Raw genomic sequence first — 17,624 nt, 5'->3', positions numbered from 1 at the left:
ATTTCATTGACCATTTGGCTTTTCTCCTATTTAACAGCATTCTAGAAGGTTAAGATAAAGGGAGACTGATGAAGCCTGGATGCATTGGTCACAAGTTGGTGATGGTTTTGGGAAAGAGAGGTGATGTAAAGATCATGTAAGAGTCAATGATTTACTCATTTAAGCCTGTTAAGTGCCACGCCTTATGCTAAGCTTTAATGATGATGTCTCTGCTCTATGTAATCTATAATCTGGCAGTGGAGGCACTCATGTTACAAATAATTTTACATTTAACTGAAATGAGAACTTCAAATGAAACACAGGTGTTCTGAGGATGTATTATAGGAGGACTTAACCTAGTTTGAGTATTAGGGTATAGAAAGGTGGAAGCAAGGAAATAGCACTGGCAAGTGGGTATAAGGAGCAGTGAACCATGTTCAGAGGAACTTCCTGTGTTTTGAGACATTAAAAGGCCCACACGTGTATGAGAAGCTCACAGCTAACATCGTAACTCAACAGTGAAAAGCTGTGAAAGCATTCCCTCTAAGATCAGGAACAAAACAAGGATGCCCACTCTTGCTACTTATATTCAACAGTTTTGGAAATCCTAGCCACAGCAATCAGAGAAGAAAAATAAATAAAAGGAATCCAAATTGGAAAGGAAGCAATAAAACTGTTACTGTTTGCAAGTGACATGATACCATACATAGACTATCCTAAAGACACTACAGAAAACTATTAGAGTTATCAGGGAATTCAGTAAAGTTGCAGGATACAAAATTAATATACAGAAATCTGTTGCGTTTCTATACACTAACAATGAACTATCAGAAAAAGAAATTTAAAAAACAATCCCATTTACCATCATATCAAAAAGCATAAAATACCTAGGAATGAACCTGTCTAAGGAAGCAAAAAACCTGTACTCTGTAAACTGTAAGATGTTGATGAAAGAAATTGAAGATGACACAAACAGATGCAAAGATATATTGTGTTCTTGGATTGGAAGAATCAATATTGTTAAAAATATCCATACTATCTAAGGCAATCTACAGATTCAGTGCAATCCCTGTCAAATTACCAATGGCATTTTTCACAGAACTAGAACAAAAATTTTTAAATTTGTATGGAAAAACAAAAGGCTCCAAATAGCCAAAACAATCTTGAGAAAGAAGAGTGGAGGTGGAAGAATCATGCTCTATGACTCCAGATGATACTACAAGCTACAGTGAAACAGTATGGTATTGGCACAAAAACAGACCCATAGCTCAATGGAGCAGGATGGAAAACTCAGAAATAAACTCATGCACTTATGGCCAATTAGTCTATGACAAAGGAGGCAAGAACATACAATGGAGAAAAGACAGTGTCTTCAATAAGTAATACTGGGAAAACTGGACAGCTACATGTAAAAGAATGAAATTAGAACATTCTTTAACATATACAAAAATAAAATGGATTAAAGACCTAAATATAAGACCAGATACTATAAAACTCCTAGAGGGGAATATAGGCAGAACACTCTTTGACATAAATTACAGTAATTTTTTTTTTGATCCATCCTCTAGAGTAAGGGACACAAGAGCAAAGATAAACAAATGGAACCTAATTAAACTTAAAAACTTTTGCATAGCAACGGAAACCATAAACAAAATGAAAAGACAACCTACAGAATGGGAGAAAACATTTGCAAAGGATGCAACCAATAAGGGGTTAATTTCCAAAATATACAAATAGCTCATACAGCTCAATATTAAAAAAAAAAAACAACCCAATGAAAAAATGGGCAGAAAACTTAAATAGACAACTTCACTAATTATTAGAGAAATGCAAATCAAAACTACAGTGAGATATCACCTCACCAGTCAGAATGATCTTCATCAAAAAGTCTATAAATAAATGCTGGAGAGGATATGGAGAAAAAGGAACCCCCCTACACTATTGATGGGAATGTAAATTGGTGTAGCCACTATGGAAAACAGTATAGAGATTTCTTAAAAAACTAAAAATAGAGTTACCATATGATTCAGCAGTCCCATTCCTAAGCATGTATCTGGAAAAGATGAAAACTCTGTTTGAAAAAGATACATGCACCCCAATGTTCATAGCACTATTTACAATAGCCAAGACATAGGAGCAATCTGAATGTTCATCAACAGATGAATGGATAAAGAAGATGTGTGTGTGTCTGTGTGTGTGTGTGTGTCTCACACACAGACAATTCAATATTACTCAGCCATAAAAAATGAAATAATATCATTTGCAGCAACATAGATGGACCTAGAGATTATCACACTAAATGAAGTAAGTCAGACAAAGACAAATATATGATATCACTTATATGTGGAATCTAAAAACAGGTACAAATGAGCGTATTTATACAATATAGATGGACTAACATAGAAAACAAACCTGTGGTTACCAGGGGGAAAGTGGTAAATTAGGGATTTGGGTTTAATAGATACACATTTCTATATATAAAATATAAACAACAAGGACCTACTGTATAGCACAGGGAACTATATTCACTATCTTATAATAACCTATAATGAAAGTGGAAAGTAATCTGAAGAAGTATATATGTATATATATGTGTATAATTAAATCACTTTGAAACATTGTGAAAGAACTATACTTAAATAGAAAAAAAAGACAGGAGATGAAATTGTAGCTATTGAAGCCTTGCCGTTTTTAAAGAAATAATTTATTACTTTTTATTTCAAAGCTTTGCAAATTAATAAAAAAAAGAATCAAAGTTTGCCGACTGTGTTAGTTCAGACTAAGAATGCAAAAGAGGTGAGAATGTGCCACCATGGTGACAGCCAGTCAGTGTCAGTGTTTGTCAGCAAATATACACTGACGTTGTTTAAAACAACTTTCCCCAAACATGGATGATTGCCTCAGAGATGCTGCCTTCATTACCTGTGGTCTCACATTATATACTTGGGTCATTAGTGGGCAAGGCTTGGAATGATCCAGAGGTTTTTTGGATGTGTTTGTTTTCCCCTGGGTCAGCTGCTATGAAAATGAATATCAGCTTTTTTCTTGAGGGTTAGAAGCATGGGTTATGTTTTCTGGTATTCCATTCAGCCCCTCAGCACACTGCTTGTATAGTACAAGTGCTTGGTGCATTATCGGTTGATCTGTTAGTTTTTCTTTCATGGTTTTTTCATGTCCATGGACTGATCCTTGTATATAGTGATTTACTTGGTTGCTTCATTCTTAACCCTGAGTTTTTGCTTTTGTCTATTAAAAAATTGCAGTCTGTGGGATGCAAGTTCAGGAGATGGTGTCAGAGGAAGAGACTATTCTAGGTGTGTGGAGCAGTCAAATGAAGTATGAAGTATGAAATGTCTGAGAAATAACCTGGCTTTGAGAGAACTGATCATCTTTCAGAAGGGTTACCCAAAACCTCTCTTAAATTTATTTAAAGAATGGATCTTAACACCTCTCTCTGGAGTGGATAGAAAGCAGATAGGAGAGGTGAAAATTTGAAGGCAGGAATGTGAAAAACCTAGATGTATATTAATTTCTCTCTGAAGAGGAAAGACAGGCAACTACTAATCCCTTTAATTTTATGGTGAGTTTAAAAGTTTACTGAAGCACTTTCTTCTATAGCTCATTGAATTTTTACCATAACCTTCTGAGATACGTTGTTGGAAAGGGCTTATGACTTCATCCACTTATCTGAAGAGTAAGAAAGACGAAGAATGTATATTACTTGTCTTTGGGCACATGGCTTGTCACCAATAGAGTGGAGACTAGCATAAAACTTCATTTTCTAGGAAATTTTACCAAACTGCAGACAAGACCTATTGGAATCACTTTATTAAACTTGCCCCCTCTCATCCAACATTTTCTGCCCACCCCTGCTTATTCTTTTCCCATAGCACTTACCATTTCTAAATGTAGTATGTATGTTACCACTTTTTATTTATTGGTTTATTTGTCCTGACTTCTAATAGAATGTAAGCTGCACATTGGGCAGGGAATTGTTGTCTACTTAGTTTGTTGATATATCCTGAATGCTTAGAACAGCGCCTGACACATAGTGAGCATTCAGCCAATATTTGCTGAATGAATGCACGTGAGCTGTAACAGACATTTTTCTGTAGTTGGAATCAGCTGATTTTGTTGTTCACATCACCACTCAAAAGCATTCTCTTCTAATACGCTGCCGGATTGGCACTGTAAATTACACATGAATTGCTTATTTTGGGGAACAAGTAGCTGGGGTGTTGAATATCTTGATTTATTATGAGAATGGGATCTTGAAAAAAATGGGAGTGTTGGGAATCTAGCAGTTTAATGTTATTTCTCAAAATAATTATATCTCCAATTCAAGTGGGTAGAGCTAGACAGTCTTAAGCATCGTTTAATCTAGCCTTAATCTTATACACATGAGGAAAGCCAACCTAGCAAGGTCAAGGAGCTAGCCCAAGGTCAGACTGTTATGTAGAGCTGCATGAATAGAATATTTTCATTTTCTTCGCAAGTTCAGAGCCCTTTCCCAGCTCCTCTTCCCTTCTCTGACACTTATTTTAGAAGCTCTACTCACATAACACCTGTCATGTTAGAGTTCTTCCTGAGAACATTCTGGAATGGGTGACGGTGGGCTTTGGGAGCCATGGGAACATGTCTTGAGCCTTTTCCCACAAATATCTGAAATTGAAAGGTATGGAATTGATTTTGAGGTGACAAAATACCTAAAATAATTTGTTTTACCTGTGGGGCCAGTAAGGTGATTTCCTCATCTTTTTATTAGGGAACCATATAAAACATAGTGTTTTTTCTTGTTTAATTTTCTGTGTGCATTTGTTAGCTGCTATGAATCATTGTGAGTCTTTGAGACAAGGGTCTATATCTTCTATGATTTTGGTATCTGTCTCCAGTGTCTGGTCGTCTGACAATTGAGCAACAGATAAGAGACATTTGCATAATAAGACCATTGATCAATCTTGTTACAGGTAAACATTTTAAAGGAAGTAATCAGAAAGAATTGCCCAACATTGTCTTATCATCTTATCACCTGAATCATTATAGAAGGCAGATAACTTAGAGATGGGGAAGGCTGGGGAAATATTCTTATTGAACATAAAAGCACTGTTATTTCCCCTAGCAGCATGGCATAAAGGAAGAATCTAGTTGGCTCAGTTTTTCTAAGAAAATATTTGTGTGTGTGTGTGATTGGATGTGTTCCAGGAAAATAAACTCAAGTCATTTAATGAAAAGTTATATCTTAGTATGTATTCAGTTTATCCCTTTGATAGATACTGTAATCAGCTGCTCTTAGCACTTGTCAGATTTATTAATATGCTCCTAGTCCTTGTGATGCAGATAAGCATTCAAAGAATAAACCTGGCAGTATACTTTTAGTGGAAGTAAGGGCTAAAGAGGGTATACATTTGTTTGTTTTCATTTGTGGTGAAAAAAATAGGCTGCCCAAGCAAGAGCTTGAGATGAGTGTTCTTGGTTGGCAAGTGCGTTTCCTCTTCATAGTAAATCAGGGATTTGGCTCCTTCCCTCTTAGAGTTTCTCTCATTCCCCCCAGGGCATCACTGCAACTGGCTGGTGAAAGGAGGAGCAGGAGTGACAGAGGCTTACCCTCTTTTTAAAACGTCTTAGCTTGGAAATGGCACACAGCATTTCTGCCCATATATCATTGACTAAAACTCAGACACACGGACACTCGTTAACTGTTTCAGATGCTGGGAAATATAAATTAGTCATGTGCCTAAGAAAGAGAGGTGAAGGATATTTTAAAAAATTGTCTTTTTCTTTTTCTCCCCTTCATCCATTCATCCTTCCCAGTTTCATTTCGTTTCATTTCTTTTCCCTTTCCTTTTCTTTCTTTTTCTTTCATTTTGCTTTTTATAGTGAGAGAATTTTACATTTTAGAACTTAGAGTTGCAAAGACATTCCTTGAATACTTTTCTCCCAGGTTCTTATATTAACATATAACATAACCAAAGTACAATTTTCCAAATCTGGCATAATACTGTTAACTAAACCACTGACCTTATTGAGATTTCACTGGTTTCTGTTCCAGGATCCAGTCCATTTAGTGGTTGAGTTTCCTCATCTCCTCATCTGTGACAGTTCTTGTCTTTGCTTTTTGCGTCCTTGTCAATTTCGAAGAGTCAGTAATTACTGTCAGTAATTTTGTAAAACGTCACTCAGTTTGGGTTTGTTTGATTTTTTTTTCTCACGATTAGATTGGGGATATACGTTATTTAGAAGGAATCATAGACAGGAGGCGGTCTGCCCGTTTTTGTGCATCAGTTCACGGCAGGGTACGTGCTGCCAGTATGTATTATGGGTGATAGTAACCTTGATCACTTGGCCAGAGTGGCGTTTGCCAGGATTCTCCACTATAAAATCACAGTTTCTCCCTTTGAAATTATCAAATATTTGGGAGAGATACTTTAAGAATATGCATATATTCTGTTTCCAGCTTTCAACCAGTAATTTCAGTGCTCACCAAAGCGTCTTGCCTGCAGCTGTGGTAATCTAATGATTTTCTGTTTCCTTCATTAAAAAGTAGAGTTTTTTGGTGGATATCTAATGAATATCTTACATAGGTAAGATATCCCCCTAGCACTGCCCACTTCGGAGACTAAAGTGACCATGGTTTAAATGATGTTAAATGGTGAGAGGGTGAGTTAGAAGAAGATGAAAGGGTTAAAAGATAAGCAATACACTGCCACAGCTCTGTAGTACTTAGATATGGTCCAGATCGGAGTTCACGGTCATGGCAATGTCTTAGTTATAATTCTACTATCTTAATAGAAGCAGGTCTTTTTATTCTGATTTTCTAATTTCTAAAGTAAGGACAATTCCATACAGCATTCAAGGTAATAGGTGAGGATGTAGTACTGTGAATTCCTAGGAGGGGTAATAGGTGGTTTATGAATTCATAGGTTCTTCTACCATATTAAAATATGGGTAATATTAAAATAGCACGTCTACTTGTGCTTATTAAGAAAGGAAAAGGCTAGCATTAATTGGGCATTTTACTATGTGCAGGTGCTGCTAGGTGCTTTACTTATATTATCTAATTCAATCATCTCATACCTGTATGAGGGGAACATTATTAGGCCCATTGTATAAATGAAGAATTCGAGGCACAGGGAGATTAAATAATTTGTCACGGGTCACACAGTTAATAAGTGGCAGAATTAGGATTCAAATCTTGGTGGTCTGGCTCCAAAATTTTCAGTCTTAACCACTATACTATCAACTTGTGCCCTGGTTATAGCCATTGGCAGGACCAATATTCATCTCGTATATACTGGTGTGGCCACACCAAGTAACTTCTTCTGTTCTGACTGCTTGGTGCCTGTGCCCTAAGGGTGGTTAAATATTTTGGGTATAACATGGCCCCTGACGAATACAAATGTCTCCTAATTATGTTTGAATTGAGCAAGTACATTTGACAGGAAAACTGAACCTCAGGAAATATTTTCAGGTGTTTATATTTATGATTGGAGCTTAAACATTTTGAGATGAAAATGAAAGTATTGGGCATGAATTTGTTAGGCATTCTTTCCAGTTCTGAGGCATGAACCCTTGTTTGTCTTTGGGCACAAGGTGTAAATATATGGTTCTTGTTTTTTTTTTTTTTTAATTGAATCGATTTACAATGCTGTGTTAATTTCTGGTGTACAGCATAGTGATTCAGTTATACATACATACATATACTTTCCTTTCCATATTCCTTTTCATTTATAGGCTATCACGAGGTATTGAATAGAGTTCCCTGTGCTCTACTGTAGGGCTTTGCTGTTTATCTCTTTTACACGTACTTAGTACCTACAAATCCCAAGCTCCAATTTATCCCTGCCCACCCTCAGTCTTGTTTAAAAGTGATTATCAAATGTGTGATTAGTTGTGTTGCAAAGAGATCTAAACGGGGTCACCAATGTCCTTCTCTCTCTGTAAGTCTGGCACCTGCTTCGTGATTTGGCTGCTATTTGTAGAATCTGGTTCAGTTTACAGTTCTGCTTATTTTCTTCCCAGCTTCCCAAATATTTCTGGTCTGATGGAAACTACTCCCTTCAGAGGGCTATGTGAATGGCTGGCATACCACCCATGGGGGCAGGCGGCGGGGGGGGCGGGTGATCTCCGGGTTATATCATGGAATTATATTCACATATTTTTAAATGATTTTGATAATATTCTTGCCTTCAGCTGTCCTGCTTCACTTCACCTTGAACTATTAACAAAGGCATGAGGTTTTTGTACAATAAATAGAAGTTGTAGAAAAAGCTCTGGCTGAAAGTGAGAGAACAGGACATTGGTTTTGGCTCTGCCAGTGACTCACTGAGTTACTTTGAGAAAAATACTTAGCCTCTCTGGGCCTCTGTTCTCTTACATGCAAGGGTCAGAAGGACCTCGTCCAGCTGCAGCATTCTTTGAGTGCTAAAGTGAGTCTTTGTGTCGTGTAGTGGATGATTTGCTTGTCTTGTCATTTAAATAACTGTTGAAAGTAGCTCCCAAGTAAGGCAGGGGACAGAGGGATGTGACTTCATACTTCCAAGAAAGAAGAGCAACAAAACACAAAATTCTGTAAAACTTGCTTTGAAGATTCATAGAGTATCATTTGCTGATAAGGTCAAAGGGAAGTGGCATATTATATTGTCATTGCATCTTAGGGACCACTTGTTGTAAAACACACCCCATTTTTATAGATGTTAAAATGTAGAATTCATTCCAGCTAACAAATACAGGAGGAAAATTTAACATGAAAAATATGTTTTATGGTTCTCTGATAACAAGATGAGGAAATGACCTTGTCGGCCCCACAGGAAGACAATTACTTTCAATATTTTATGACCTCAGAAGTCAATGCCATACATTTGCATTCTAGGTCTTTGCGGGAAAAGGCTAAATTGATGTGAGTAACTGGTGCGTCTTAGACGTGATGAGATAATGGTAGGAAAGCCACAAAGTCAGCTCCCCATCACTGGAGCATAGATTAAGGTGCAGGCTTGTCAGAGCCTGAGCTGCCTGACCCAGATAGGGTCTGTGTTTTTGCTACATGGTCTGTTACTAAACTACTTGTAGACAAGCCAGAAATGTGAAGTAGAATGCAAGTAAGTGTGCCTACGGAGTGAAGCCGTGTTGGGACACAAAGGCTGAGCTCAGAATTACAGTTTCAGAGTGGTCTTGCCTTTTCTTCCCATCTCAGACACAATTACTCTCTTCTCTGTCCTCACAAGACCTTGGACATGCTTCTATCATAACACAGCACATTTAGGGGTTGGGGGGAACTGTTTTCTTTTCTGTTTTTCCTACAGGATTATAAGCTAATAAAAGATTTCTTAATGTGCAGAGTGGTATACAGCTTGGAAGAGTGTAGGCATTCAGCCATGTTTGCTGAAGAAATAAAGGATGGAAGATAGAAAGGAAAGAAGGGTGGATGGCTGCTTTGTGGATGATAGTGGTAGGTTTTAGATGACTCAGGTCGCAACCCATCCCCAGGAAAGATGATGCAAAATGAATTCTAAATGAAGATTTAACTTTCAGGTAACAAAATTATCCAGTAAACCACACAGAAAAATGAGGACTGATTTGGGTGACAAAAGATCGTGCTAGACTATGCACCCACTGTCAAACTGCAGAGAACCAACGTTATGGAAGAATCTTTTGATAAAGTGCTTTGCTCCAACACTAAAACTAGTTGTGTGATTCGGGGCAGGTATCACGCCGCTTCATGGCTCAGTTTCTTAAGCTACAAAATGAGAGTAATTGTCCCAGTACCTGACAGGATTGCTGTAGGAATTAAATCACACAATGTATGTAAAGCACTTAGTATAGTACCTTGTACTTAGGGAAGGAAATAAATATTAGGTATTGTTGTTATTATCTGTGTATGTGTCATCAGTGAGCAAGGAGCTGGAGACCAAAATGAATGTTTTATTGGCCTCTAATTTGGCAGTTCTTTCTAGGGTGTTTTTTTTTTTAAAATCAAGATTATTGCTTAAGAAACAGCTTCCTTATTTCCTTTCCTTAACTTGCAGCTCTATATAAGTACTCCCTTGTTTGAGAAGTGTCATTCTTCTCTCAGGGATCTCTCCTTCTGCTAAAGCTACATCCCTCCCCACTTTTTCACTTTCAGTGAATTGCTTGCCCCTCTTTGCCAATGGACAACTTAGCATTTGAAATGCATGAAGATGCAAAGCAGAATGCTGTGTCTGCAGGGAAGATGAATGCCACCTCCCGAATGGTAAGAATGTAAATGGGGGTTCTCATCTTGAGATCAGTTCCCCCAGAAACATGGATGCAGAGCTCAGGAAAGAGCTGCTCTCTGGACCAGCTCTCTTCAGGTGACCCTCGTCAGAGCAGAATCTCCTGCTCTGAGTGTTTCCCCACTTGCCTTCTCTCTCATAAACCCTTCACTCCTTTAGCTGTTTAATGGCCCAATTGTCTATGAATTGTGGCTCAGGGCATTAATGCGTTATTTATTTTTCAATATAATACCCTCATGCAATGTTAAACTAAACATGTTGATGAGTGATTATGCCATTCAAAATATACCATTTAAGAATTATTCTAATTTTTAATTTTTCATACAATTTTTAAAGGTTATACTCCATTTACAGTTATTACAAAACATTGGCTGTATTCCCCATATGGTGTACGATATATCCTTGTGGCCTGTCTTACACCCAGTAGTTTGTACCTCCCACTCCCCAACCCATACATTGCCCCCAACTCACTGGCAACTACTAGTTTGTTCCCTAAATTTGTGAGTCTTTTAAAATTTTATTTATTAGTTTGTTGTATGTTTCAGATTCCACGTGTAAGTGACATCAGACAGTATTTGTCTTTCTCTGTATGACTTATTTCACTTAGCATAGTGCCCTCCAAGTCCTTTGTGTGTTTGTGTGTGTGTGTATACACCCCCCCCACATCTTTTTTTTTTATCCTTTTGTCTGTTAATGGACATGTAGTTTGCTTCCATTTCTTGGCAGTTGTAAATAACACTGCTATGAACATTGAGGGGCATCTATCTTTTCAAATTAGTGGGGATTTTTTTTTTGGATGTGTACCCAGGAGTGGAATTGCTGGATCATATGGTAGTTCTATTTTTACTTTTTTGAGAAACCTCCATCCTGTTTTCTACAGTGGCTGCACCAATTTACATTCCCACCAACAGTGTGCAAGGGTTCCCTTTTCTCCACATCCTTGCAACACTTGTTATTTGTGTTCTTTTAAACATTCAAGACTGTTAAAGTGGGAGTGTCTGTGTTGGATTTATTAGTGATCAAAGACAAACTTACTCAGAGAGAAAGGCCAGGGACTCAGAGGGCAGTGGAAAAGGAGTCCTTGACGTCATTGCTTATGAGTATCACTGTAGTGGTCAGAGAAATGAGGGCAGGTTGTTCCAAAGGTTAGGGTGTGTATTTTCTTGGCAGCTTGCAGTAATGTGGATTGTAACTCAGAGAAATAATACTGTTGTTTTTAGTGTGTATCTGTGATGTGAAACCAGGAAATAGTAACAGAAATATGTGGAAATGTTGTGACTTGGTAGATGGGTTAGTAGCTTACATAGGTAGTATAGGGAAGGAAGGGAATTTAATGAAGCTATTTCAATGAAAGGGGAGGGATAGAGAGAGACCTGTCAGGCCCGTTGATTACTGATGTTCTGATTCCCATGCATGTACCTGTACATGAAATGCATTTGTACATTCTGGAACCAAAAATGTTTGTTTATTTTTATCCTTGTTTATTTTGATGTCAGCTGTAGGCATATGGGGTGTGTGTGAGTATTGGGCTGTGCCCTACAGTCCTGCAGTCCTTGCGGTTGCTCAGCCACTAGATGGAAGAAAGAACCCAGAGTCAGGGACAGAGGTGTCAATGATTTAAGGGACAGGGAATCTTAGAAGTCAGAGGCATAGTTCTGGGGTGCCACCCCACCGCGTACGGCTGAGGGCAGGCAGGACACGATGGCAGTCTTCCCTAACCAGGGAGGAGGAGGCTATCAGTTATAGGGGGCAGGACATTAGAAAGGCTCCTTGGTTGCCGCAGTTGGGAGCAGGGAGAGGGAACTGTTGAAACGCGCGCCCCCACAGCTCTTTGGTTTAGCAACCGTTGCTGGGGCCACTCTTGTCTGTTGATAACTGAACATATTGGAGCTGTTCTGGTCTGATGGCTGGAACAATCCTTAGCCAGGGGTTGGGCCAGTCATGCAGATAGTTACTGATTAGACTTTCTGCTTAGGAAGGGGAGGTGATCATGTGCATAAGGTAAGGGTGAGGCAGGTGGGGCAGGGGATGTACAGAGAGCGTGAGAGCAGCCATCTTATGCAGCCTGACCATACAGTGAGTGCATGTGTGTGTATATTTATTTACACATGTCTTATTTTACTTAGTATATTTATCCCACAAATGCATTTTTTTAAATAAAAAGAGAAAATAAATCAAATTGAGAAAGGAGGCAATGTTTCTAATGCATCATGAGTAGAGAATAATGGCTTCATAATTTCTCCTAGGAAATGAAGAGACAGTGGTCACTGATGAGAATTTTCCTGGTGTGTCTCTTGGCCTGCACCATTACCACAGCAGTAGGAGTACTGATTCTCTCCTTGGTTTATGTTAACCACTCTCAGCCCCGTTCAGAAGTTCATTTAGGATTGGAAGCCCTGCAGACAGCAACGATTCCTGTGGTGCAAAAGGCGGTTGATCCAAAATTCCAGTTTCTTAATCATTTACCTAAGTCCAAGGTATGGATTGCTCATATTGGGAAAAAGAATCCTCTATTCTAAATGGTGATTTCAAAACAAAGTTTCTATTGCTTGTTTACTAAGCCTGATTCTCTCTTTACTGGAAGGAAGCAGCTGTGGGCCATCAGGATGAAGGGAGGTGAGGCATTGAGAAGGGGGAACATTGGGTTGATGTTGGCTCCAGGAAGAGTATTCCTTTAGTAGATAGTTCTATGTTTCGCTGGAGAGGAGATGTGCAGATGGACAAGTGGAAAGCCTTCTATTCTCTTGCCAGGATAGGTGTTCATTTTTATGTCTAATGGGCTGACAGCACTGCATGTCCTACTGTGAGTCTTGCAGACCAAGTTCCTCCTCCTTTTTGAGACTCCAGTATTCACCCCACCACTGTTGCCGTTTCTCTCGTGCCTCCCTCTTACTCTGTAGGCCATGGTGGCCTCATGTTCCTCAGGAGGTGGCCTCCAGTGCTGATGGTTTGCTTATGATTTTGCAGGTGTTTGAGTTCCCTGGTGGTGCAATCCAGTGGGCCCGGTACAGGAACAACGTCAAAGACTATGTCAGCATTGAAGAAGAGGCCTTTGGCAGCAGCTTGAACAGACAGAGGTCACAGATGACTCTGGGGACCCTGAGAATAAAAAGCAATGGCCTCCGGGCCCCTCACTGGCACTTCAATGCTAATGAGCACGGCTATCTTGCTCAGGTATAACCAGTCTGCCCACATTCTGCACTTAAGCATTGATGCTGTGTGTCCTTAGGCTGTTATTTTAGTTGTTGCAAAATCTCCTTAACCAAGTGACAGACAGCATCCAGGCTTTAGCTGTGTACTCAATTAGGTTAGTTAGCAGTGCCTTGAAGCGTTAACCTGTTTGTTTTAATTATTCTTGGCAACACTTTGAACTTCTTTCTTCAGTATGAAATCATTTTTCATACATTGTTAAACCAAGATCACTGTTCCATCCTTTGAGCCAAAGCTAAAACTGGTAGCTGTGATCTAATGATCAAAGAGACTATAGTTTCCCTCTAAGGGAAATAGCAGTGACTGGAATAACAAACTAGTTCACTAATGTTCAGCTTGATGTCCCTGAGCTCAGGCCAGTTGGATGCCCTTTTGTGATTTAGACCTTTCAGAATTCTCTGGAAGTCAAGTGAAAGAGAGCTGGGAGTGAAATGAGTGTACTTACTTGAATTTCAAATAATTCATTAATTCTAAAACGTATTTATGGGTTAGCGTCTGTATTTCAGACACGGGGGAAGCGGCAGTGACTGAGCTCTCATAGAACTTTCAGGGTCTGGTCTTATCCTGGTGACCTTGTGATTAGATCAGCCAGTTGTTTTGGTGACATATTTCTGCTGTTGGTAATAAAACTCCTTTTTTTGTACTTGGACAATTCATTCAAAGTTAGAATGTATGACAGGAAGAGAGAATCTTATCTATATGAGATTAAACCTTTCTTAGAAGAAAACCTGGACACACAGTAAAAGCACTATGTTATTAGCATTGTTATCACTGTTAAAAGTGTATGCGGACTTTTTCTCACCTGGAAAATACAATTCACCTGTATGCATACACACACAAACACGCACGTGTGCACACATGCCTATCTATGTGAGCCCCTATGAACACACGCATGTGCCTGCAGTCTTTTCAAACTAGCATGAACTTAGAACTCTAAATGCTCAGTGAGGGTGGTATCGCCCCAAAGGGAACAGGAAGTGGTTCTTAGAGTTTTGTGTGTAAATTATAGATGTACATACAGTACATAAGCAATATGTGTATACAGTATACAGGTCTACAGTACATCTGTACTGTTAATATTTCATAGGGTAGTGACTAGAAAAAAAAGTCTAATTTGGTACCTTAGAAGGGAGGTAAGGAAAAGAGGTTGAGGAACATTGCTCTAAAGTAATGTTGGTTGTGCCCTTCTGTTCATGTTTCAGGGGACAGCATGGATTGGGGTGGTTGATGATGGTGGTGTAGTTACCACGTACAATGTTACGGCCGGCCAAGTGATCTTCTTCCCTAAAAACACAGTACATTGGATAAAGAATGTGGGGAATGAAGACTGCTTTTTCTTGCTCTTCTTTTCCACACACGATGAACTTCAGACCCTGGATGTTGATGATGTATTTTTTTCCACACCTGAGGACATTGCTTCCAGGTCACTTAAGGTCTGTACCACTGCTAAGAACAGATCCCACCATGAGGGTATGCATTACATAGGTACAAAGAGGGCATGGATATTCGAGTTCTAGGGTGGCAGTCAACAAGGTAACAACTGGGTAATGAGCTCAAGAACATACCTCGTGTTTCTACTAAAGACATAAAACTCGTTGAAATTGAATTGCTCTTTGTTTTCCTTTATGAAGGACTTCTGTAGGAAACTATAATGAATTGGTTCAGCAGTTATGATATAATTAATGAAAATTACTATAATGAAAAGCCATAAGCTCACCAAGGAAAATTTTGCTACACAAAATGTAATTGCGTTTTCTTAATCTAATGCAGAGGATCCCACACTTGTCCTGAGAAATAGGTATTTTTCATCTCTTTATGTAGTTATACTGTCCCTGGAGGGACTGCTCATCATGCTGGGTATAGAGAGGGTCTGATGTGGATGCTAACGATGCAAATGGTGATCAGAATTGGTGACGGCCCATACAATGGGAAGGGGTTCTGGTAAATTTAGAAACTGAGATTTACTTTGCAGCAATCCTGCTCTAATGTTATAAGGAGAAGTAACAGAAATGAGTCATAAGTAAGGGTATTGATAAGTGTGGGAAACAGTGCATATTTTTGCAGGAGTTTATATTGACCACAAAACTCCAACACCAATATATTGAAAATTCAGAAAATTTTCATAAATATCACAAGTCTTAGGCTCACTGAGGTCAGCTCTTCTGACTGGACCACTGAAAACCACTCTGGTACCAATGGTACCCTGTCCTCAGCTACTCACCCTTGTATTGTTACAATTTGCAGAACATTTCACAGATATATGGTCTCTTATGTATTTCAGCCTGAAGGTGGAATTAATTTCATTCGAACATTCCGTAAGCAAAAAGAGGACCAGGGGGTCAACCTTCCTCCCAACTTGGCAGAACTGGTTGTCAATGCTACTTACGTACAGTCTGCGGATAGCCAAGTGTGGAGATACTTTTATGACCTGAAAGGTATAGTATGTTAATTTGTGAAGCGTTTTTAGTAAAGTATTTATAAATGTGATTATATAAGTGTATTGGATTGAGATGAAACCTGTTTTTTTATGGTGCGTCACAGTCAAGGGAAATTTGAAAAAACCCCCGTATTTCTCAACAGAGAAGGAAATGTCAAAAAAGGCCTGGAAGCAAAAGAGAATGTGAAAGATTTCAGAGTGTGAGGGGTATGTTGGAGCTGGAGGTGCTGTAGGAGAAGTGGATGAGAGAGGAGGGTCCAATTATGCAGCCATGCTAATAAGTTTATACTTTATCCAGATGGAAAAGAGGAGCAACTAAGGGGTTTATATAGGAGAGTGACATAATGAAGTTATTTATTTATTTATATCATTTCATTAATTTATTTTATTAAGGTATAATTGACATACAACATTATATTAGTTTCAGGGTTATAACAATGATTTGATATTTGTGTATATTGTGAAATGATCACCAAAATAAGCCTAGTTAACATCCATCACCATACACAGTTACAAATTTCCTTTCAAACTTATACTGTCTACCCTCTTAGCAACTTCCAAGTGTGCAATATTGTATTATTAACTATAGCCACCTTGCTGTACATTACATCCCCTTGGCTTATTTACTTTGTAACTGAAAGTTTATACCTTTTGACTCCCTTCACCCACTTCAACCACCCCCAGCCCCTGCTTCTGGCAGCCACCATTCTGCTCTCTATATCTATGAGCTTGGACACTTCAGTTGTTTCCATATCTTGGCTATTGTAAATGATGCTGCAAGAAACATGGGGTGCAGATATCTTTCTGAGTTAGTGTTAGTTTTGCTTTTTGAAGTGACGACCAAATCAGCTGAATTGTGGAGAATGATTGGGAGGGGCAAGATGAGAGGCAGGGAGATGAGTCAGGGGGCTCTTGCAGTCCCTCAGGTAGGGGATGATGGTGGCCTTCACTATGATAATTGTCAGAGGGAGAAAATTGTTGCAAAGCAGAGAATTTAAAGAGGCAGGGCTGACAGGACTTATTTGACTGACTTGAGGGGTGAGGTAGAGATTGGTATTTGGCATGACTCTCAAGTTTTCTAGCCAGGTCCCCTGAGTTGAACAGTCTATCTTGACAGAAAGAGGTCACTATGTGTTAGAAATTTCGAGAGATATTGGAAAGGTGAGATAGTATCTGACCGTATCAGGTCAATATGTTGGGGGCTTATAGGATCTGTGTTAGCAGTTCCTATCACATAGACTGTATCTGACTAGAGAAGACTTAACGTATGTTACTGGGACTGCATTTGACTCTCCTTTTGTAGTAACATTTTGAGTATTCTATCTTATTTTGTTTCTTAAACTTCATCTGACTCAGGTTCAAAAGAATATCAATTTCCAGGAGGAGTAATCCAACTGGCACAATATTGGAAAAACAGAAGTGAACTAAGCAACAATGAAAAAATTTTTAGTGAATTCCTGAATCAGGTAATTGAGAAAAATGATTTAATGATCATTAAGATGGGTGAAATACGGGATTTAGATTGTATTCAGTGTTCTTTCGGACAAAAGGAAAAGAGCCAAACACTAGCTCAAATCACATTGATCTGATCAGTGTAAACTACTAATGGAGACCTCAGTGTGGATTTGGGATCTTAACTTCTTGGCATGAATGGTTATATTTATACAGAGACCAGATGCTTGTAAGATGTCTCTTTTCATTTGTGTTAAATGCCCAACTATCTGTATTGCATAATAACTAAGAGCACA

At 38.8% G+C, this 17,624-nt stretch overlaps 1 protein-coding gene across 4 annotated transcripts in view; it reads left to right on the top strand.

The window, feature by feature from the left end:
* The window catches only part of LOC116286089 (uncharacterized), a 41,444-nt gene that overhangs the window by 17,009 nt on the left and 6,811 nt on the right, over window positions 1-17,624 (top strand). For 2 of the 4 annotated variants that reach the window (XM_031692467.2, XM_072952195.1), the window contains 6 exons: window positions 10,100-10,207; window positions 12,476-12,706; window positions 13,197-13,403; window positions 14,642-14,872; window positions 15,721-15,874; window positions 17,233-17,342. In XM_031692467.2, coding sequence (XP_031548327.2) covers window positions 10,124-10,207; window positions 12,476-12,706; window positions 13,197-13,403; window positions 14,642-14,872; window positions 15,721-15,874; window positions 17,233-17,342 — 1,017 coding nt within the window. In that variant the 5' untranslated portion in view covers window positions 10,100-10,123. Of the gene's footprint in view, window positions 1-37; window positions 137-3,242; window positions 3,560-10,099; window positions 10,208-12,475; window positions 12,707-13,196; window positions 13,404-14,641; window positions 14,873-15,720; window positions 15,875-17,232; window positions 17,343-17,624 lie in introns of all 4 variants that reach the window. The other 2 variants (XM_072952194.1, XM_072952196.1) reach the window with 2 other exon arrangements.

The sequence above is a fragment of the Vicugna pacos genome, chromosome 30, assembly GCF_048564905.1.
Source record: "Vicugna pacos chromosome 30, VicPac4, whole genome shotgun sequence".
In the NCBI taxonomy this organism is placed as follows: Eukaryota; Metazoa; Chordata; class Mammalia; order Artiodactyla; family Camelidae; genus Vicugna; species Vicugna pacos.
Note: the sequence above shows the minus strand (reverse complement) of the source record. Positions and strands in the feature narration are given on the sequence as shown.